The sequence below is a fragment of the Apteryx rowi genome, unplaced genomic scaffold, assembly GCF_003343035.1.
Source record: "Apteryx rowi isolate R43461 unplaced genomic scaffold, aptRow1 scaffold_168, whole genome shotgun sequence".
Classification (NCBI taxonomy): domain Eukaryota; kingdom Metazoa; phylum Chordata; class Aves; order Apterygiformes; family Apterygidae; genus Apteryx; species Apteryx rowi.
Window position 1 is genome coordinate 311,362 of NW_020447952.1, and position 24,956 is coordinate 336,317.

Consider the following 24,956-nt stretch of genomic DNA (forward strand, 5'->3'; position numbering starts at 1 on the left):
ACAACTGACATTATTTTATTATAGCAAGGCAAACAAGCCCACGTGGTGCGACACGGGGTCCCTTGCCGGTCTCCCGGCAGGCGCCTGCCGGGCCGGGGGAGCCGCGGTTACGCCTGGGTCCCGCCAGCCCGGAGCTCTGCCCGCACCATCCCCGCCTGCCACGTTTATTCATTTAACGCACTTCATCTGCCTCTATCAAATTCTTAATTCAAACCTCTGCAAACACCAGTTTTACGCAAGTCTCAGAAGTTTCAAAGTTGCTTATAATTTTCCTGCCCTATTATTAGTGTTATTAAAGCAGGATGTATTTTTAACATGCTGGAAAGCACCTGTTATGTGGAAGATGAAAAGGGGGAAGGCAGAATCAGCTACTACCAGACACTCTTTAGAGACCAAGAACAGAATTTGGGGGTGACAGAGGGTGCCAGGCCGGGAAGAAGCTCCAGCGTATTCCTGCCCATCATGAACAGGACGACGGCTTCTGCAAAACYGCCGCTAAGCCCCAGGGGCCAATTCTGTCCTTCTGACTTCCCGACATTTTAAAGCTTACCTCTTCATTCATGCTGCCGTATCACGATCTTCAGCAGAACATCAATTAATTAATAGTAGAGAATAGTCAAAAAATATTTTAATGAGGAACTCCATAATAAAACTAATCTTGGAGAAAATTACTCCATTCCTAACCAGGATTTTATTAGTATTGGATTCAAACACCCTTTTAAAAGGAGTAAATAAAAACACTATTAAAGCAGAGATGAACAGAAGTCACTAGGTGACACAGCACAGCTAAAAAAAGACACATTTAGTCCTGATATGAGGACTCACAATATCACTGATTGAAAGGAAGCTGCATCTATTTACAGCAGACCTGAATTCGGTCCAAAATGCTGATGCCGACTCTTTATAGCAGGCAAAATACCAAATTAGAAAACAAAAATATCAAGCTGCTTCCAAGCCCTATCAAAACGTGCGGTACATAAATACAGAATAATGAAAAACAAATAAGCAGTTACATGCGCACGGGAATCAACAGAGACTTGCTCCCTACGGATTAGGGCTAGAGGCTCCTCCGATTCTCAGCAGCTTTGGACGAAGCGGGCGCCTGGGCACCGCTCGGGCTGCTCCTGGCACCGACCGCTTGGGCTTTCAGCCGCCTAACGCAGCGTCTTTCCTCATTTAGGGCACTCACAGGTCTCTCTCGTGACTCCTGCGCCAGATCTTTCCCATCTGGCTGGATTTGGACAAGAGAGCAAAGGAGCTGGAGGAAGGTGGCCCGACGGACGTAGGCAGGCGGCGTGAGCACCCGCGCCTTGCCTCCAGCGCAGCGCTGGCGTGGCGCTCCCAGGGAAGCTGCACGGCTGTAAGCACGTAATAACAGCAAAACTGAACTCAGGCGTTACAGTGAAATCAGTACAAATCTGTGTTTAAACTGAACTGCACCATCTGAAGTCATCTTCAGCTGGAAGCAAGGTCTTGTTGCATCTCAGTGAAACAACACAGATAAGCCATTTAACAATTTTAAGGCCTTCACTAGTGTAATCTGCAGCCTTTGTACAACAGAGAGCCTGTATCATAAAAAACAGGGATCATACTTGTCCTTTCCGATGGAAAATTCCAGGACTATTCCTCCCAGTATACCATCTAGTGTTTTATCCCATTTCATTTCATTTGTCTCAAATAATGCAACAAGCGCACCATGAATACCAGTAACGGATCTGGGTTTTTGATCCATAAAATTAGGAATAAAGGTCTATTATTATTAAACCACATAAAAATAGTAATTCTAACCAGCCTACAGTTGTTACAGAATATCCAGTCAAGTTCAAAATCTTGTTCTGTATCATGTACACGCTCAGTTGCCATAGCACAGGATAATTAAGACCACCTAACGCTCCAGAATTAAGAGAACCAACAATTTTTCAGGAACAAAGAGACTTGCTACTACCAGGGAAGCTCATCTGCATAGGAATCGGAGCTTTGTCTGCGCACAAAGCCACGGAAAGCCTCGCAGCACGGAAGGCATCACAGATTTCACTACTTCTCCTTCCAATAGGAGTTATTTGTCTTTAAACTATTTTTCTAATAGAGCCTCACATACAATACCTTATTTTAATGAAAAGTGAATGTAACAAATTAAAACGTAACCCTGTGCAGAAAGAGCAGGGGAAAAGAATGAATTATATTTGACAAGAAAGCGCTGGTGGCTGCAGGAGAACAAGCTCCCCAGAACAGAAGCAAGCTGAACGCAAATGAGTCTGTAATAGCCAGGTAGCTTGCTTAATGATTCCTGTAAATCATTACGTGAAAATAAACCACGGACAAAAAGAAAGCTTCAAGCGTCTTTAAAGAAAACCCTGATTTCCAGCCATATTTTCCCGTATGCTTTTCGCACAGTGGAATCACTAACCACTCATTAAGACTTTGTCAGCCATTTTGCTAATCATTAGACTTGTGCAAGCCCTCGAAAACTCTGCGCGAGAGCAGCACAGAGGCGCGCAAGAGCTGCCCTGCTCAACCGGAACACGCGCTTCAGACACCAAGGAATATTCTGAGATTCTGTGTCAAACCCATTCCAGTAGTGGCTTGCACAGTAGAAACTTTTAAGGAGCTAATATAGCAGCTTACGGAGAGCGTTCAATTATTATTCCGCTTCAAGCCCAGAAGAGTAGTTTAGAGCAAAATGCTCAAGGTAAATTACACAATCTGCATTTCAAATGAGAAAGCTGCAAACTACCTTCCACATCCACTGACAGCAGCCGAGAGCTGCTGAGCGCTTCCAAAGGGCAGGACCAGCAGCTGTCAAGATGTCAAATGGTGGCATACCAATTCAAATGATAAAAGCATTTCTAAAGAAAAGGAAAATGTGCTCTGTTTTTAACATGCAGCTGTAAATCATTAAAAAAAAAAAATTGATGTCTGTGCTTTACCCACTGCAGTTGCCACTGGGACTTTGCCTCGGTGAAAAACACATATCATCTTAATAAGATCCTCATGAATTGCACTTCTGAATATTGAACATACAATAAATCACTTTGTAACCCATGAAGAGAACAGAATGGGGAAAACTTAGCTCTGAACCACATTTAGCGCATATCTTTCGTACTTTGTTCCCCCCAACGTGCTGAATTCCAGTTGACTAAAGGAGACCTACACATACATTGAAAGTTGAATATCAAAGGTATTCAGCACATCAAAGGTGAAAGAAAAAAAAAGGTTCTACATTAAACAAAGCATCTCTGAAAGGCTTAGGACTAATACCACTAAACGAAGATACGTAAAAATATTCTAACTTTTAAAGAACAACCACATAGTTAGAACTGAAGCATTTCATTTCAACCAGTCAGTTACTATAGAGAATGTGATGAAATGCCTTCACTAGAGGTCATCAAGAAATACATAAAACTTGGAGTTTTTATTCTTTTTCCACGAGGAAATGGAAGAAACGCCAAACCTCACAAATATCAGCAGCTGAAAATGCCATTAGCATTTCGTTAACTGTTGTAATAGGTCTTTCCCCACATCACAAGAATATTCAGTCCCCATGAAGGACGTGAGCTTTTTTCSTTTTCTTGATCAATATTCTTCACAATACAACTTTTAAAAATTACTAAGACAATGCAAGTCAATAGCCCTTAGTAATGAAAACACGCCACTTATTCTGAAGCGTTCTAGGCTATGCGCAGATCACTGTTATGAATTATTTAGTACGTAAGTGAAGCACACCGGGAGGAAGAAGGAAGAAAAAAGGCAGAACAGGCACATGGCAACGCACACGCAGAAGGCTGTAACCACCGCTTAGAAAGGGCTTCTTCGAAACGGGGTAGGGCAGACCAGAGGACAGCTTAATGACGCCACGGAGCACGTCTACAACAGGAAGGTATTTTAAACAGACCTCTGAGGTCAGTACCCCCCTTAGCAAGCACTGTTTAGTGTCATAACAACTGTAAAGAACCAAACTGTTCTAAAATAGCATCTAGGCAGACAGTTATACCATGGCTAACATCAAAACAGAAGCCAGTAGTATTTAGTTAGTAAATACACATAGTATTTAGTTAGGTAAAGAGGAGCAAAACCCCTGAAAGAGCAGTGATAAGGCACAGATGATTCTCCTACATGAATTTTAAAGCCTCTCTCTGGTCTGCTCTGTGCAGCTGGGAGAGAAGAAAACTGCTGAGAGCAGGAGATTCAGAAATAGATAGCGCTCCTCAAACTTTCCCTTCTATTCAAAGAAGTTATCAGCAGAAGTCAGTGAAGCATCTAGAAACATTCAGAAACTGTTTTCCCTACTCCTGACCCTACCTGTCCAAGCAGCGCCCAGACACGCGCACATCCGAGCGCAGAGCCTCACGAAGGCACCGGCGGCACCTAACGCTCTCAGTGGAAACAGGCCAGGAAACCRAGAAGCAACTACCCTATAAGGGCACTGCTCTGCTCCCCTACGGAGCTTGAGGATTCGGAGCTCTTAGGCCGCACATTAGTCACCTGCCGCCAGCGCACCRAACGCCGCTCCGCAGCGCGAGCCTTGCCGGTCTGCGCGAATCCTCGGGGGGCTGCGAGGTCGGTCACGCACGGCTCCTTTATAGGACCGATATTCGTACAGTACCATAAAACAGCCGAAAGGCTTATAGTAAGYATCCGCGTGCGGGGGACTGACAGCTAGAGCTCTCTAGCTTGTCACTCTGCAAATTTCTACGACCCGTTGTAACTTTTAAGACCACTGTTGAAAGTTAGAAGGACTTAGAGCTTCTGTAGTTCAGATTCTACTAATTCTCCTTAGCAATGCAAAGATCCGGGGTTTTCTCCTGTTACTACTGAGTTATCCTGCTGAGACGAATGAGTAGCGCTGGCAGGACTAGAGAGCCCATTTTATTAGTAGTACAGAGCTATGCAGGTAAATCTCATTAAAACTACTATTATGCCTAGTTACAGACGTGGAAAATTAATATTTACCTATTTCATAGTGGTGTTCAGAGGCTTAATAAGTCTGTGAATTGTTTCAAGACACACAGATGAAAAGCTTCATGGGAATGCAGCTGTTTCTGATTGACTAAGAAGTGACAGAGGGAAAAATCAAGATTATACAGTATCACTCTTGTGTACGCAAGTAGGATATTACATCAGAGATGGACTCTGCAAGTTCAAGGGAGCGCAAGCAGATAGAAAACAAGGCCTTTAGAAAACRTTATGCTTGGTATGGAAATCACTTTGCAATATACTCAGGATGTGTTTATAATATTTTAGTTCAAAGCCTTCCAAACTGATAACCCCTCCTTGATGGTCTGAGGATCTGGCAAGGTACAAAGGTCTAAGAGCTCATCTAACATAGGCATCTACGCTTCTACCCTTGTCCTGTTTACAGTAACTGCAAAAAGACCTTTCCAAGGGCATGCGAGCCTACCAGCAATCCGAACTGCGTGTCCCTCACCATCAACCCTGCAGATGGCCTGCAGCCGACTGCCATCGCCCCTCAGCTCGGTTCAATGTACCTGAGCACAGCTAGGTGGCAATCTCGCATGCACGCTGCCCCGAAAAACGTCCCACGCTCCAGGGACCTAGGAGGAAGCACCAAGAGACCCTCTGCTGCAGAAGACCACTGCCGAAGCTCCAGGAGCCACAAGGTGTACAGCTGCAAGATGACTGAGCAACTAATTAAGCATCCAACTAATCTGAAAGGAATGAGTTTACATTTATGCTTCCTAGGGGAAAGTATACAAAGCTACTGCAGCTACAACTAGGTTGCTATTTTACTGTCTAATACATATTTTTTGCTGAAAACTTAAAAGCAGGAACATCCAAGTGAAATTGTTTCAGATAATTTATAATTCCTTATCTATACTTGCTCATTCCTCTCCTACAATAACCTACTTCCAGAGTTCAAAGCTTCCAGTCTGCTTAGAATTCTTGAGCATCTAACCCCAATATTGTGAAATTACACTGCTCTGCTGAGATAAAGACTATTTTCTCCCTATAACTTAAATCTTCCAAGAACTATACTGTATATAAATGCTAATATATATCAGCATGTGCACATCATCCGTTATGTGAAGTTAGGCAAAGGATATATATTTTGCCTGTTCTATAGCTCAGACAAAAATCTGCAACTCCACTGGGAAACCAGACAGTGGAATATCTTCATTGCCGAAGAAAAAGAAAAAAAAAAGCAATGGGAGCATAGCAGACTGCATTCCAACAAAGAAATACTCAATTATTCATGATCAGAAAAAACAGAATGAATACATACATTTTTTATAATGGCTTTGGACACTATTTGTCTCTGACACAAACAGACACCTAAAAATTACCTGCAGGTAAAACACAGTCTACAGCAGGCAGCTTTATCAGTGTCCCTTTAAATGACCTGCAATATAGTTCATGCAAGTATCACGTTTATTTTAGAACAAAATAAAAACTATGCTGTGAGAAATGTAGCTTCCAATAAAATTACAAGATGAAAACTAGTTCCTAAAACTAATTCTGTGAAAAAATGCATACAGTAAAGGATTGATTTTTGTAAGAACTCTCCAAGTGTATTTTGATTTTCTCTCCAGTGTACATACTTCAGTCTGATATAAATGGAGAATCACTTTAAAAGAACAGCTCCACAGTAAAATGTCTTACGTTAACAGTTTCTGTTTCAGTTTACAATCACACAGTTTCCGACATTTACTTGTGGTTTGGATTTTGTGTTGTTTTTAATTGCTATGAACCGTGCTTCAAAGAAGTGCAAGGAAGCATGGGTCCAAAAGATTCAGAAAAGACTCCTGCAAACCATCCACAATCCAGGTTTTAGTCTGAACTTGAATTAAAAATAAGAAGTAACAAGAGAAAGAAGAAGATCAGCCTTAACAGAGTATTTTAAATATCATTTTTCGTTACTGTAGTTACTTCCCAATTCTGATGGTGTCTGACTTCTCTGTGGCAGCTGTCTTCTCCAAGTCAGAAACAGAACCCCAAAATAAACACGCTTGAATAAACGGTCTTCTGGCTCTTGGAAAACCTCACAAAGCAAATTTTTATTTTCCCTGTTACATGGCTGCACACTTATTTAATATCAATAAACTGTAATAGAGTACAGTCATTATGATACAAGTCTCACATACACTGTCGAGAAGGGACTCCAAGACCCCAATGTTTTCAATCATTAAGTCTCACACCAGTAGCTAATGTGCGCCATGCCCCTAACTGACTTTTTGCTCTAAAAATACTCTCCGTTTTTAAAGAGGCTTTTCAGAGCAGGTTCTGTGCAGCCCCTCCTGCCCTCGGCTCTCCCCCGCGCAGAAGAGGGGAGGTCCCCGGCCCGGCTCCCTCCGGGGGCTCCCGCAGTGACGCCACGGCCACGCCGGGACCGGCCCTTGGCCGCCGGCTCCTCGCAGCCCCGACGTCCCTACAAGGCTAAGCTGGACACGGGAGGGGAGAGCACTGGCTGCACGGCTCCCTCCCTCCCTCCTCTTACATGTCTTTCTCCTGCTGCGCACGCATGCATTTGGCTTTAGATTCATCACCAGTGGCTAGAAATAAGATCTATTAATACAAATTTTACGTCATTCCCTGCTCATTTAATAGCTAAAAATTCAGGTGCTTTACTCCCAACCAAGTTCTACTCTTTCACTGTTATTTCCTCAGAGGACTATTTAATTAGTTCAAATGCCAACAGCACACAGATCTTGTGCTTAAATTAAACAATAGCTTCAATAATGCTTTAGGGAGCTACTTTTCCAAGGCTGTTATTTTTAGGTATCTAGGGGAGCGCAGTGCGTTGTGCTGCCATACTGCACAACAGAAAGAGGAAGAGCAAGAATGTTTTTCTCAACAGATTTTAACTCAAGATGCATCTAATCATTAGCATCAACATTTTGAAATAATGAAATATGATGGCTCCATACTACAAAAACAAGCAAAAGAAAGCATGATACGTTGCCCTAAAAAAAAAGTTTTTTTAGCTGTTCTCACCCTAGTTTTTCAGCAGAAAGTGCTCACTGACGAAGCTAGAGGAAACAACAGCCCAAACTGTCAGGAGCACGTTTCCCTCTGACTGCAGCGCACATAGGAAAGTCCCTCCCCCAGCTGCAGGCCCTTTGTGCAGAAGTAACTACGAAGCGGATCAAATGCTTATCTGCTCTGAAAATTCAGTTAAAAAGCTACCAAAACCCAGACTAACTATACTTAGCTGCAGCAGTGCGGAGGGAGCAGTGAGGATGCAAGAGAACCCCTAACAAGGCATCAGCGTGTAGGAAGAAGCTCAGATACAGATGGCAAAACGCTCACCCTGGGTTGGGAAGACCTCCAACTTGGAGTTTGCTGATTTAAGACGATATAAAAGAAAGTTAAATGAATCATCAAGAAAGAACATTCCCCACTATACCAAAGCTGATGAAGTAAATAGGAAAAAAAAAAATATTTACAACTTGTTATGACATTTTTTAAACAAGCATTTTATTTCAAGAAAATAAAACAGAAACTATATCTGGTTTGGGGGGAAGGGGATGGAAATGCAAGTTATTTACTAAACAAGGTGAAAAATATATATAGCAGTACCTCCAGCTGCCCAAACAACTAAAATATGTTGTGTTCTAACTTTTCACCAAGGCCCAAACACAACATTCCCTATAACAAACAAGAGACCAAGAACAGCGCAGACAAGCTGCCGCGTGCCATCAGCTGCTGACGAGTCGCCAGAGAACCCTGGCACAAACCTAAACCCTGGCCTGAAGTTATAAGATTCTTTACCATCAAATCCCAGAAGCTCTAAGCCAACATCATATTATTCATCACCTACCAGGTTCATACGGTTTGTCTGAAAGCCTGTAAGACTCCCTGAACTATAACTGACAAGAAGTTTGCTCCAAAGAATTTAACTGTAATAATTACAGTAATCCTATTTTAAAGCAATATTGTGATCTAATTCACTATCTTGAATACTTGTAAACTGTATTTGCTGCAGAAGACCCTGGCCCTACCCTGGCTGCCCAGAGGTACCACCTGCACCCCAATGGCCGTGCTGGGCTTAGGCCGGCACAGCTCCTACTGCTCCCACAGACTGGGACAGATCACGAAACTGCTCTCCGAAAGCAGTGTTTTTACAAGCGTGCCCTTCCTGCAGCACAACATAACGCACAAAGATTTTCAAATACAATTTTAAGCCAGTAATGAGGTGAGTGGATGAGCGGATTCCATATATAAATTATACCTAAACAAATACTGGAATGCTAGAAAATGTCTTTTTTCTAAAGCAAACACATAATCTGGCGTTGTAGCAAACAGGATGTGGTAAAAAGAAAACTAGTTAAGGTGGTTACACATTCCGCTTCGACACATGCTGTACTTCCCCATGAAGCTGGTGTTGCAGAGGAAGCAACTGATGCTGGGAACAGCAAGCTGGCTATAGTATAAGTGCTGGCATGGCAACTTTCTGGCTGGCTGCATCATCTCCGTGTCCTCTGCAACTCATTAGGTGACTCTTATGGAGTTGAGGATCATCCTGGAGAATCACTCCTGCAAATATTCATGCTGCGTTCAAGTGAAGAGAGCAACTTAATTGTCTTCATGAAGAAAATGGTGCAAATAAGAGGACAGACAGTTGTTTATGCAAATATTACGAAGTCTCAAGACCATTATCACCCCCAAGGGGGTACTGCCGTACTGCAGCCTGAAGGAGTTTCCTGCACTGGTTTCAGCTCAAAGGAAAGAATGAAGGTTTCGGTTCGCAAGCCCATGAGATCCTCTGCAGTCATGTACCTGGGGTGGGATGGGGGTGGAAAGGCCAGCTGGAGCTGGACAGCACTGATCCTGAAGGGATCTAAGAGTTCACTGCGGACAGACACAGCTGAAAGGGCTAGCACCATAACTAGACTCATTAAGGGGAAAACATCCAACAGGAATGAAAAGAGTTACTTCATTACATGATAGCAGAAAGACTTGTACCAGACAACTAATCAAAGCCCTGTTTTTAACACTTGAAAGAAGGATACTGAAAAACAGGAGAAGCAATGAAATGGAGCTGTAAGAAAGGTGTGTGGTCTGGAGAAGAACTTAACAGTCCTTATCTACACCACTTACCAAAGAGAATAAAAGATGTAGCCTGATCAAGTTTTATAAATACTACACAGGGAGAAAGTATCGTATACTAGAAGGCTCTTTAACTGACAAAATAAAGGCATAGGAAGAGCCAGCAGCGAGAAGATGAACTCAGCTGTTACAGCTCATAAGATACACATTTGACTAAGAATTGATTTAAACTTCTTAGAATAGGAACCATCATCTTGCTGTATATGTTGGCCACAGACCTGCATGTTAAAGTCCAACACTAGCTGAAGCCTCTACATATCCTTGGGATACAAAAGATATTAAGAGTAAAAAGGTGATTAGACTTTTTTTTTTTTAATTACCACACCATATTTATTTTCACAGAATTTTGCATAATGCTTGCTTAAAATTGAAGGTACTTTACCACAAGCAATTATGCTAATGTCTGGAAACAGAACTAACTTAATGGCAAAGAACAAACTAGAAAACGCAATAAAATTTAAATGAACAGCCACAGTAAGGAAATACGATATTTTCAATGTAATGGAAAGTCTTCTGTTAAAAACAGTCACATTTATCTTTTATCTTTTTTTTCCCTCCACTCTAAAGCCTCCTTCAGAAGAAAACAGCCTCAGAAGTAGCCAAACTCCAGCAAAGCGATTACAGAAAACCTCCTCATATCCCTGGAACTGAGAGTTTTTGTAGCTCTGACTATGCTAAGCACAGAAGAAGAAAAAAGCAAAGTATATAGTCTCCGCACATCTTGACTATGCATCTCAAGATCTGGGGAAAGACCAATCTTCTAATGAAATTAATACTAGGTTCTGATACTAGTAGCTAACGAGGCCGGGGTGGGGGCTGGGGAGACAGATTAAATCCTTCATTTCTTCCATGGCTACAATTACCTAACTGTAACTGCTATAACTTACCAAAATAACTGCAACATTTTTCACTGTTCTTTGGAACAAACTCCTAAAGAAAAGTATTCAATTATATAAATAGAAATATCCATTGCATACAAGCTGGTGTGATTGATTTTTTTTTTTAAGCTTCATCTTTTTGCCTCCACACAGAATCAAACAAAGCCAGACTTTATTTGGTTGCTTAAAAGTCCACTTATTTATTTTGCTACTTCTGTGCAGTAGCAATACATTAATATTCAGTATAAAGAGCTAAACTGAGGCAAATACCAAAAGATGTCACCACAAAGGAAATATCTATGCAATATACAGCATAAAACTTTTGGTCAGAATAAAAKAAATCACAGTTTTTATGCACAAAGACACAGGCCACTCTTCAATACTGTAATATAAAGGAAATCCTCATGAGATTTTTATGTACATGTACTTCAGACCAGTGTTTCCACAGCCTCCTTTTTACAAAGCTACGAATCCTATTAATGACAACCTATGATACTGTTAATTACTTTGAGTTTGGCAGCGCTCAAATCTCTCACCACACGCTATTCTCACGCCTCCTCAGTCGCACGTTTCGGGGCTGCCGGGAACTCTGCGCCGAGGCGCTGCCGGCAGCGGGACCAGCCGRGGAGGCCGCGACTCCGCCAGCGGCGCCCAGAATCAGGGCGCAGCCGGCGCTTTGCTCCTGAGCGCCTGCTCCACTGCGACTGCGACCTCTCCGCATTTCAGGCAGGAACAGACCCACTGGTACCTTGAAGTCTTTCCAGCCTCTGTTTTATGATTCCATCCCTGTGTCCCGGGAAAGGAGCACTTGTACTATCCTAACAGATGTAAGGCAACCCGCTCTGAAAAGTCCACCGGTCAGAGATTTCGCAAACCCCCCCCCCCCATGACATCTGTGCCACTGCTTTGCTACCCACCCTACTACTAAAATGTTTTTTTCATATTTTTTTTCATCTCTTTCCCAGAGGCTTAACTTGTGATTAACCTCATGATTTCTGCAATGGCCTTTTACTTTTTTGAAGACTGTTCAACCTCACTTTTCTCTCTCGTAGCCTACGTAACACCCTATTTCAATACTTCCTCATAGGTCATATTTAGCAGACTGCTAAATAAGGTCTGCTCGTTCTCGCTGCTCTCTCCTGGACTCTTTCCAGCAGGTCCATGTATATTTTGCAGTCCAGTGCCAGAACTGGACACAGCATTCTGCCAAAGGAGGATTATTTCACATGCCTCACAGGGTACAATCCTGATTTTATATTACAGTTATGCGAATAGCTGACACATCACAGCTTATAACTCACTGTAACATACAAGTCTGCTAAAAATGCCTATCTGATCAGTGGTTCTCCATCCTGTACTTGTGTAACTAATTATTCCTGCGTAACTAATTACTCCTTCATAGGAGTAGAAGATAGTGCTTGTTCTTACGGAGAAGTAATTCATTTTTTCCACATCCCCTTCTCCAGTTTGTCATGTCATCCCCTTTCTCAGCACACAAACTGAATACGTGCATTCTCCATTCCAGCATCCACACTGGTAATTAAAATTATTACGCAGTGCGTAGTGACCGATCTCTGACCCACGCTTGCAGAAACCCACTGGATAAATCCTTCCACGTCTGACAGTGAAGCACTGAGCACTGTTCCTCGCACCCTCCCAGCTTTGCCCGCTGCATACAGCGGTTCCCCCTGGGCCGCATTTCCCTGTGCTGCTAGCAAGAACATGACGTGAGATAGAAAAGATACCACATGGGTCTTTACTATGACTGCTCCCTTATCAACAAGGCTTATTACCCCATGAAAGAAGAAATTAGACTGGTCTGACACATTCTATTGTTGACAAATCCATGCTGAGTAATAAAATTTTTCCTAGATGTTTCCAAAAACCATATTTTTTCCAGCAGTTTTCCAGAACATGAAGTTAAGTTGACAGACTGCTTGGCTTCTCCTTCTTCCTTTTTGCAACATTTCATTTTATTCAAMATCTCCGTTTTATTAAGTCCTGTCTATATTACAGTATTCTTAAGACCACCTGCAATATTTATCTTCAGCATCCTTTACTGAGAAGTAGCAGGCAAGCCAATCTTAAAAATATATGAGTAACATTTTGTTCAAATATGACTTACCGATTTTCTGATGGAAAATCTTGTCAAAGGTTAATTCACCCCTTTCCTCAAGATATTTCTGCATAACACTGCGGATACTGAAAGAAAGAAAAAAAAATTACTTGAAACCTTCAAAATGGTATTTTTTTTAAAAAGACCTTTAATATACTTTGGAGAAAAGGATCACTGCAATGAAACATCATTGTAACAGATTCCTGCACAAAGAGATGCCATTACCCATTTATTTCCATCAACTCATACCACAACAGGCAAAGCCTACGGTCTTAGCTAAAGCCCAGGAGGGTTTGGAGGATGCAGCCATTAACCTAACAGGCTTTTAGTCAAGCCACAATCACAGTCTTAACGTTGTAAAGGATATCAGAAACAAAAGAATTCCTTAGATGACAGGCCAGAGAAGAAACTAAACTAATTTCACGCTATTAACTCAAAGATTTCAACACTGCAAGTGATTTTATGAAATTTTAATCCTCATCTATGAATTCCAAGCACCACCTTACTCGTACGAAATTAGCCATGAATGGTCTTAATACAACTACTTTTTTAAAGGCTTTTCAAATACACCTGGGGTTTGAGTTAGAGACTACTTTTACACTTCAAGCTTGATAGATCAATAGCCCACACTACRCAGTATGATGTTGCTAAAAATCCCATTTAAAAATCTATACTACTCTAATAAGGTTCAAAAATACCATAACTGAGCATAAACAGGGGGAAAAAAAACAAACAACAGTAGTTGCATACGGTCCCTTCTGCTGCATGCCACTACAGAAGTAAGACTACAACAGTTTCAAGATAAAGTTACCAGGCTTTTTCTGGGTTTGCCCAACTGGGTTTTTATCCTAGTTAGATATTTGAACGTTGCCACAGGGCAGTTTTTCCTTATGTGCTACAACAAGATTGCAGAGCCAATTCCCAGTTCTCTCCACCTTTGCAAGCTGCACGAAGGTGTTAGCACAGGCAATCTGAAATGAATGTCAGCGCCGGGATGCCATCAGGAGCCAAGGCACCAAACACGCCAGGTACTTTTCCCTGCAAACAGAGATACGAGGCGGCAGGGGGAAGCGTGCAGGACACGCGAGGCGGCACACTCTTTAAAACGAGTCAAGTTCGGGAGGCCGGAGCCCTGTCCAAGGGACGATCTCACTTCTTTTCTTCATTCTTACGTTGTTTTATTTGATTTTTGAACAATCTTTCTCAAGAAAAGCTATGAAATACGAAATACTTACATAATGTAAGACAAAAAAAATAAATGTAGAAGTGTATCAAAGCTACATTAGCCTGTTCACACAGCAATTACTATATATTACTTAGAAAATTAGACAAAATAAGCTASGTTTAGGCCACTAGCTTGGCTGCARTRCACTTAACATCTCCTTTGCCTAATTTATAACATCAGAATCACACATTTAACTGCATTAACAAAAATTAAATTTGTTTATTTACCTCAATATTCATTTTAATATAATGCCCACAAAGATTTCATAYGGGCAACAATGTAAGTATATATGTTTTAAAATCAACACAGTAGCACAGCAGTATTGCGCTTTGTTAAAACGACTATATTGAGTCATAGTATTAAGTCAAAATTTCCCTATACTTTTCTTTCTTTCCAAGCAAAAAATTGGTATTTTCACACTTACTGTTTGTTTATATAAAGACAACCGCAAACATTTTGTACGAAGTACTCACGTCCTAAACAAGGTTGTCAAAAATCACTCACTGATTCCGATTCCTGCAGACAGAAGACCGAGCACCCAATCCTTGCGAGATGCAGTCTCTAAACCACAAAGTGTCAGGAAAAAACTCAAACCCTGACTTCTGCAATGCAGCAGACCAAGCCAGTTCTGGTGGAGAAATTTTAATGGACATGTTCTGGAGAAATACTAGATGTCTGTGGATACTCCGTTCAATCCCTCCTCYGAGGCCCCTGCCTGCAGCACTACGTGAGCTCCTCTCGGCTCAGCGATCACAACGCCACGCTGCTGGGAAAGGTCTCAAACGTAACACGCGACCCTGCAAAGGGCGAGACCGTCCTCTCCCATTGCTTACGAGGCCCCAYCACCATCACGTCTGAAAAAAATCTCACAAATATTAATGGACACATCTTCCCATCATCTCTGAAGAAGGGAAGTATTTGTATTCCCCTTCAAACACGGATCTGAGGCACAAAGACTGAATGACATGACCAAGGACAAAAAAAATATATATATATAGATAAAAAAAGCCAAGAAATGAACTCAAAGGTCCCAACCCCCAATCTAGGAAATTCTTCTATTAATGGTTTTTATGTACATCTCAAAGCCTGCATGAAATACAAATCTATGAACTCCGATTCAAAGCAAGAACTACAGAAGCTAACAAGCACATCAGGTTCAGCCAGAGTCGGGAGGGCTAAATGCTGTTAATCAGGTTCAAGACTAAGTTCTTCGCTGAAGAACTTTTGCTTGTTCATCCAAAGCTAGGCCTGCCTGCTGGGTACTCTAACAGCGCAAGCAACGAGCGATTTCCAGCGACGAGGAAGCAGCGAATACAAATCCTGTTCACATCCTAAGGAACTTGGAAAAAGCAAGGTAATACAAGGAAATTTTTATTTGGCAGAATTACAAAGTTTTGCCTGTTCTAGGGGTAGTTTTTTTAAACATTCATCCTAGCTTAACTCCTTTTTTAAAATGGTGATCATAAAACTTAATTCTTCTCATAAATCCATCAAATGACAGCATAATGGTGGCAAAATCCTCCACTTGTACCGACAGCTTTACATACTAGAGAGCACAGGCGACAAAAGCAGCATGGCTTCTCCTCGAGTCGCACCTCCGCAGAGCAGAGCAGTACGATCCGGCAGGAACGGATGCCGTAAGGATGCCATACGGTGCCGAAAGCGTGCCTTTGGCCCACGGAAACGCGAGCACGTTCCTGCAGTTCTGCCCGATCGTCAACTGCTGCGTGCTCTCGTTACCCGCTCCGCGCTCATCAGGCGTCCCCTCCGCCCTCCTCCCGGCTCCTCCGGCCGGCACAGGCTCTTTCCCCTCTCCTCCACCCTTCCCTTCCCTTCCCACCGCCCTGCTGCCCGCTCCCTGCACCCCTCCTTCCTCCTCCGTGCTACCTTCCCCTCGGCTTTCCAGGCAAGCCCGTATCCCCCGGAGGGAGCAGCCCTGCCTCCGGGACACCCAGCTCAGGGGAGGGCCGAGCGCGATGTTCATCCCAGCAGAGACCAAACCTCTCCTCCGCCTTCCCGGCGCGAGCCGAGGGCTCACCGGGGCCGTCCATCGCGGCGCGCTCGCTCGCCAGCTGATCCTCACACTATTATTAATGTAATAAGTCCTTTTAACAATGACGACGTCAAGGAAGCTTTCCTTTGCTAGAGCAAGTATACCCCAAGAAGTTACATAAATGTATCTTAGTCTAGACAATTAGAGAAGGAAATGAAAAAACTTAAACTGCTGAAGTGACCAAGAAGATCTGCGTAACAACAAAACTCTTCCGAACGCTTCCTTCTCTCCCTTGCTATCAGCCACTTCGGGTCTAACATCAAAGGAACTAAACGTCTTCTCAACTGAAGAACCTGAACAAGTTTGCAAGCGTAAAACGATCACAGGCTACAGAAGTCCAAGCTGTATTTCAAGCCCTAAACAACAGATACTCATCTCCTCAAAATCATTTCTGTTTAGCCATATGAATAAATATGAATAAACTAAGTAGAACAGGTTATGATGATCCAAAACAACGGCCTTTTAATTCTCACGCAGAAGTTAAAGGTAAAAATCCTACCGAGTGCAAAAGAAATGAAGCAGAGTCCATATATTCCTCATACGGATGGAAAATTTTAAAATAGAGCCCAGCACATTCCACAAACAGGAAAGAAGGTTCTTTCTCTGCTTTTGCATATTGAATCAGTATTTGCTATACATGCAAACAATCCAGGATTAAAAGCTGCCTTTCACAGAAAAGTAGCCATTTCTAAAAAACAAGGCAAAAAAAAAAAAAAACACTTAAAAGCCTTATAGTTACTTTCCATATCCAAATATGCTTTCAGAGCAAACAATGTGCTCATGTTAGAAGTGGACTTTTTGCATAAGTTCATCTCAGTTCACAGCATGATCTACCTTAATAGCAACACTCAAAATAAACAGAAACAAAAGCTGGCTAAAAATGAAATCCAGGGAGACTTCAGAAACAAAAGCATATCCGACTGTACTGCATCAAAACCTTTTGTCCATATATTTTATATTTCAGAGAGGAAGAAAACAGCAAGCAATAAAAATTTTAGAAATCCTCAGATTGCTGTCCAAATTGCTGAAATAAAAGGATGCATGTATTTTGGGGAAATCACAAGTCAGGCTTAAAACTTTGTGAGAAATGCAAAAACGCAACTTGAACTCTGGATACCTCCTTGTAATTTCCAGGACTGAAAACTACAGTTTTCTTCATTGTTTTATCTGGATCGCAATTAACCTTGGAGCCCAAGGAACAAATCCTCTGCCCCAGCGATCAGGCAGACAGGAGGGCGAAGGACCTGCCCAGCCTCGCAGCAGCGAGCGCGACACCACCTCTGCCAGGGTAAATCACAGGAATAGGCTGGAAGGGGACTTTTTGCATCAAGCTATAAACTTGGTGCACAGATCAGTGTAACCAGGTTAGCTTCTTCGCCTCCCCAGTCAACACGCTTACAACAAGACTAAACTGCAGAATCTGTTACAAGGGGCTTTAAACTGCATCCTAGAGCTCTAGTTACAATGATCAGCATCCCAGCCTTTCAAACCTAATCAAAGAAAACTACTGAAAAGCAACCTTCAAGGTTAAAATATTTTCTATAATTAAAAAGCTTTCACTTTCAGTAAGTATGCAACATGGCACGCAGTTTGACAAGACACGAAGACAGTAATTACAGTGCCAGTGTAGCGAAACAAGGGGAAAATACCTCAGACACATACTGCAGAAAACTTAAAAAGAACTTTTTTTTTTAAACATGAAAAAGGATGTGTGCGCTGCAGAAGTGCCACATATCCATAACGCTCCCTCTCAGATTAGCTCTACCAGAAGAGACAAAGTCCTAGGCCCTTTGGAGAGGGGTTTTACCTCCGAGGCACAACCTGGCTGCACACGGGCTGCACACGGGCTGCACTCAGGGCTTGGAGCAGCAGCAGAACGAGACCCTGATGGCAGATCAGTGTTATTCTGTGACCCAAATGCAAGCACGCCTATCAGAAGCAATCCAACTTCTGCTGGGTTTATATGTATAACTGCATAACCAATAGGGTAGCGACCTGCTGGGTCTGTATTTGCAAGTGCATAAGCCACAGGATAGCCAGTGCCTTAGCATGAGCCTGCAGTCGCAGCAGTGGCCTAAGGCTGTAGAGACAGTCCAGGACATGACAGCAGCGAATGCCGGATTATCCAGAAACTGAAAGTTATGGAGGAGACTGAGACAAACCATAGTCGTCTTGACATTTCCTAAAAGTTTTGCTATTAATTTCAAAGACGCATGGATTTTGTCCCAGCGGATTTTTTATACTGAATTATACAGTAGCTGTCTTGAAAGCATCTCTCACCTAGGAAATAGAAAGGGTAAAAAAAGATTTGATGGTATGTACACAGATACATATATACTGCTACTACTGGAACTAGATCAAACAGCTACTTACTGATGGCCTCATTATTACTGTGTCTTAAAGGAGTTTAATTATTTATGATAGAAGAACATTATTTTTTCATAAACAGTTCAGGTTTGTGGGCTATTATTTATTGTATAGATGCACACATGCACACCAGAGCTTGAAAAAAATCAAATGATGTGGTTTGATTGCTTGGCGTTATTGCCAGCATTAAAGGATCACAAATGCATTAAAAATGCACAGTTATACTCAGTCATATATTCACTGACAAGCCGAAACGGAAAAAGGAGAACAGAAAAACAAAACAAGAATGAAATGGCAGCTTTGCAGATACCGGCCTGAGGAGAGCTGGGTTCGGTATTTAACTCTAGCAACACTTCCTGCACCATCTTGGGCAAGTCAGAGGTGTTATCTACCCCAGTTCCCCAGTCTGTAAAATAAAGCAATATTTTCCTTTTTTCTGTCCTTTGTGAGTTCAAAACGCGAATTCTTCAGGGCAAGCATCATCTTTCTGCCACCTGCATGTCCTGTACCCAGCACACGAAGGTCCTGATTGCTGATGGCATGCAAAAGAACTACTCAAACGCTAATATTTACTTCAGGAAAATGCTAGATAATCGGAAAGGAACTAAGCTACCGCTGCCTCTGAACACCAACCCTTTGCACCACCTCTCACACCTTCCACTCGCAGCACTTCCACGCCTCCCCTCCTACACTGGGTAGCCACTTCCCATTTCTTCTTGTCTGCTTTCTCCTCTTCCTTCTTTTTCTTGATCAAAACCTATTTCTCTTTTTCAAATAGATCTGATATTATTCTCATCTTGCTTTCCTCACTGTCCTTAAGAGGTCCCCTCATCCCACCCAGCTTTCATTTCTACTCTCTTCTGTGCTTTCTCGTTCTGCACAAACGCCAGTTTAACTTAGAAAACTAACAAAAACCTGAGCTTGCTTACAGCCCAAATCCTCCAAGATTTAATTTCAAATGACAAGAAAATCTGAAAGTCAAAAGTATAATACTACCAATATGTCATTAGTGATACAGTTTCTCCTTAGAAGTATTTTTCTGCCAAGTTTTTGCAGAGTAGGAAAGAAAAAAGATACATGACAAGACAAGAGGGAGAAGAAAAGAAACTTTTCCTGATACAGAGAGCAGGTCCCAGTCTGTTAGAATCAGTACTAACCAGGCACACAGATTTCTATTTATTCCATTATTTTCTTGTCATATATTCATCACTGGCAAGAAGCACCTCTCCAGCTGGACAGGAGACCACGACTCGCCTTGAATGAGACTGTGAACTGCAACGAGTCACTGGATCGCAACCCCAGGTCTGCCGAACGCTCGGCTTGGGGGCAAAAGCAAAGGGCAGACACTAGATGCAACCAATGCACAAAAGAACTAGCCTCCCTCTCAGATAGGGGGCAAAAAAGAAATAGAGGCTACACCAGAAATGTTCAGTGCGTTTCATTTTGTTTCCACTCCATCTTTTATCTAGTTCAAAGTTCAGCAAAAGTTAATGCTTCTCCAAATGATTTTGTTCTTAGAGACTGYAAGAGATTTTACACAGTGACTTTTGCTCAAGCAATGCAAAGGGCAAAGTAAATTAACAGAGTATAAAGCCAGAAAGGACCATCAGAYCRTCTAGTCTCATCTATTTATCTGTTATTTGTAAACTTCCCTAATTGGGGGGAAAAAAAGGAGGTGTGGGGGGGGACGTTTTTGGACACCATTGAAATAACAGCATACCCAAACATGGAAAAAATATATATGTTCCTTTTATTCTGTTACTTCTGAGCATCCTATATTACTAGAATAACCCTGACAGCAATGCAATATCCAATTAACTTAGTTATTTTAATAGAAAAATCAAAGCGAACACTAGTACTAAATTAATCAGTGTACCCCTTCATTTTACTYTTATTCTCATCAGCTGGTAAATAAAACTGCTACGAGTGAAACTAAACTGTTACATTTCCCYGGATAAACATTGTACGTTCCCGTACATATTGCATGCATATCTATACCTACGGTGAGTACCGACACAGTGAACCGAAGCTAAGCTTGCGCTACATGTTGCAGAGGACAAGAACAGGGCTCTGCCATCTTCTGTCCCAACTTTCCCCATTTCTGTCCCATTTTCTATCTTCACATACCCTCTAGTTTTTAAAATTTATGCTAAGCACATTTATCCTAAACCATTTAAACTGCAGTGAACTAATGCTCTTATCAGTGTCAAGGATGATTAATATAACTTTTTAGCCAAGAACCCTGCTTGCAATGTAAGGGATTAAAGCACAGCAACACTTCCCACAACCCCCTCTGATGTGCGTATCTGATCTCAGAGACCAGGCAGCTTCACTTATGCAAATGACATTAATGGAGAAAGTTTATGACAAGGGAGCCAAAAGCACTAGCCATGTAGCCATGATTTCAATATATGCACTGCCCTCATGTTCCTTGAGTATCATTTGCATTATCATTGCTGAAACCTGAAACTAATATAAAAGCTTCTAAGCACATGAATTTTTCAGGAATAATTACCCTGAATTGCAATGTCAAGGACTTGCCCTTCCACCACAATGCTGCTACTGAGAAATTACAAGGGCGGGGGGGAAATCACATTTCTTCACTCATGCTGCAAATAAGTCATTCAATCATGTTTTTTTTAAACAAGTAAGGTTGTTCTAAACATTCTATAGATACAGAAAGAGAAGATTATTGGTGCACCTTGAATATTCTTGAAAACTACTATACAAATACAAACAATAATTGAGAAACCAAGAACTAAGAAGGCCAACATCGACTGAAGCACTGAAACACACTACACTCGAGTTTTGGGTTTGTTTTCTTCAATCTCAGCATGCAATTTTACAGAGACTTAAAYGTTTACCTGCACTATCCAAATCCATCATAAAGTTGCTAAAATTGCACCAAAGATCCTGCCTCTAAGGACTTCAAACTAAAAGCATAATAGAGTCAACACAATACAATTCAGAAAAATGGCAGAATGGCACATATTCTGGCTATAGTGACTATTTCTTATAAAAAGTGTTTTAAAGGTTTAGTCATGCAAATGTCATAAAAATGCAAACTGTCAAGAAATATCTGTCCTAAAGTTAGATTCTCAGAACTTTTTTAAACAAAAGTTAAAACTAACAGAAATGTTCCCATGTTTTTTTTTTTTTTATTCTGGAGGAAACAATCCTCTTTAAACAAATAAGCATCCCTCTGTAGCCTTGCATCCAAAACACTGCAGCAGCAAGTATCTTAAAGCAAAATAAAAGTGTAAAACTGACTTCACTGATTTTTTGCTCTTCGCTGTGCGTTTTAAACTTGAAATTAATTCTAAGATTCCAAAAATAAGGGCAATGTGAAGAAAGGAACACTAAAAATTGACAAACAGAACAATTAGGAATGACAATTGGGAAAATCTGGGGTAAAAAGGGGGGGGAACCAATGCACAGAGACACAGAATAATTTAAACGTAAAAACAGAGTTTGAAGGAGAAGATTTAGGGAACCAGCCTGGAGGTTTAAGAAAACAGAAAGCATTGAGAAGGCTCAGAAAGGAGGATTATCTCAGAAGCATGAACTCAGACATCCTTCCAACATACCAAGGGCTGGGAAACGGCGCCAATAGAGCTGCAATGCTGAAGACAAGGAAAGAGTGACAGAAGTGACGAGGTAGACCACCTCGGAGACCACACAGAAGAAAGCAGCACCAGCAGGATGAAGCTGGCGAAAGGAAGGAGCAGCAAATAACTGCAGAATGGATGGGGGAGAGAGAGGAGCGGAAAGCTCGGACAGCCTGAAAAGTCTGGCACAACGAATCTGTAACTACAAGGTATTGAGGAGACATCTAGGAAGCTTTACCAGTGAAGGAAAGCAAAAGATTAGAAAAGTAGGAATTTTTTTTTAAAAAGATGTGAGGAGGCCTGCAGAAAAATGGGCAAGATCCCACAGGGGCGATCCCCGGAGAGGCACGTACCAGGCACCAGGGCAATCGGCACCGAGCGCGCGAGACGCGGGCGACTTACCGCATGCCGCGGCGGGTTGGCACCAAGCGAGCGGGGAAGAGCCCGCGGGGCCCAACCGCCAGCCCCAGCAACCCCGAGCGGCTCAAACCGAATTCCCGCTGGGCAGACTGGCTTACGTTTGCAGCTAGGCTTGTCTCATAAGGCTCTTCAGACCTCCAGAGTAAAGCTCCCATCAATGTTTTCGTTTGCCTCCTTTTCAGTTAGAGTTCAGTTTAAGCAAAACTTGCATTTCGCAGAGCTTGCCCTCGCTTCTTAAAGAGCGAACGGCAGTGAAGAGAAGAGCAGGCAGGCAGCACCCAGAGGGCTGCCCCCACGGAGGCTGCTCTCAGCCCCTGCAGAAGGGGTGTTGCCCTGCAAGGGCCGCAGCACCAGCACTTCACTGGATTTCCCCAGGCTTTTCAATTTCCTGGGAGGAAGCAGCAGCGCTGGGAGCTCTTTCCCTATCTGCATCTCGGGCAGAGGCAGCGGCTCCTCCCGGGTAACRAACACCCATCCATCTCCAGAGCAGCACCCAAGGCAACGCGAGAGGCCAGACAGGTCCAAAGGTGGCTGATGATTTGCCAGCTGGCGCTTATCTTCTGCRGCGCATCACATACGAGCAGCATCAACTTTACTACATTTCTGCTAGCGTTTCATTAATGCTTTGATTTGTGGAGCTCTCCACCAGATCCCGAAAGATCTGTCCTCTCCCCAGTTTCTTTCGCAACAGGACATGATACATGCTGACAGGACAAATTCCTGCATCCCTGGAGGAGGACTGTGGAGCTGCTATACGGAAGCAGTTTCTCCCAACGCTYCCAGAATTTATTTATTTATTTATTTATGCAAGGCCTATGTGTTTATTCAGTATGGGAACAATTTTCTTGGGGAAACTATTAAGCATGGGGTAAAGCTCTTTATGTGGAAAACAGCTGTATTTTCTAAAGCTAGAAACTGCTGCTTTTATGTCAGTTTCGTTCAATTAAATTAYGTGATTCAGTTTATGCACCTGCACCTGACTGCTTCTCATCGGCTTTCTTCTAATTTTATCAATTACAAAAAGCAACGTTATTATTGATAAGAAGATTAAAGCAGACCATTCCACATGATTTCACCAGGACAGAACCCAGAGCTGTATACGTTCATTTCCTGACGTCGTAGTTCCAGGGTTTTGTTGAAAGCATCTCATACTGGAAGGTCCCAGACACTGGAAAATAATTATACCTATCACGTTCGTTAATTACACTGAAAAACAGACCCGCCTACACCTCTTTCTCACTAGCAATACCCAGCTTGCGCAGCGTGCGGCACACCAGGTTAGCTCCCTCCACGCCGCACTTCCAGCCCGTTCCCGACGGCGCAGGGGCACCAGCAGCCTGCCCAGCCTAAGCACAGCATCATACACATGTATTACACTGAGCACAGAGGATCATGTTATAGGGACATTTTTGGAAAAAAGATTCTATAAATGTCCCTCTGTTTTCAGCACAGTAACAGAAGACTGAACACTGATCTCTTCCCAGCTCGTCGTCATGCTTGGGATTTACCTTTATTCTTAATTAAGGTAGCAATACCCCAGGGAAGGTCTATGTTTAAAAACATAAGCTTCAGCCTTTTAACTTCCAGACAGGAGCACTAATTGGAACTTGTCTCTTAAGGCCAGATCATGCTTTTCTGGGCCCAGAGAGACTCCAGTATTGCATGCTGCAGAGTAAGACCGTCCAGGGCCTCCACCATTCATCTGAAACTTAGAAATTCAAGTTGCGATTCCTACGTCTGCCAGACATGCCATGCATGAACAAGGATACATCACTTATTTTCTTATTGGTTTAGCTATTGGATCTATAAAACATAAATAAAAACAAATATATATATATAAAAATTTTATATATATATATAAAAATAGTGCCCTTCTTTTAAACACTGATTTCTTGTCCACCAAAGCTGCAAGCACTTTGCAAGAGGATCTTTTTCTTCCCATGCATTTCTGCATTGCCCAACAGAGTAAGGCCCTGTCTTTTCCTAAGATATCAGATGCTGTAGCTGTAACAGTGATGTGAATTCCCATGGGAGCTGACACCCAGCTGGTCCCACCGGCAGGGGCAGGACGTGCAGCGAGGTCGTAATTAGCCTTTCTGCACAGGCTTCTACGATGTGAGAGCTCATCCCCACTCTGAAGCACACTTTTTCCCCCATTAAGAAAGCGTTACAGTCCAAAGCCAAATCCAGATAAAAAGTGAATATGCTTTGTCAGCATCCCCAG

General features: G+C 42.4%; 1 protein-coding gene across 1 annotated transcript in view; it reads right to left on the bottom strand.

Annotated features, from left to right (window-relative positions):
- Positions 1–13,142, bottom strand: part of GRK3 (G protein-coupled receptor kinase 3) — a 59,470-nt gene extending 46,328 nt beyond the window's left edge. Inside the window, exon 1 of the mRNA XM_026060329.1 lies at positions 13,069–13,142. Within this exon, the coding sequence (XP_025916114.1) occupies positions 13,069–13,132 (64 nt within the window). The 5' untranslated portion in view covers positions 13,133–13,142. The remainder of the gene's footprint in view (positions 1–13,068) is intronic.
- Positions 13,143–24,956: the final 11,814 nt, after the last annotated feature.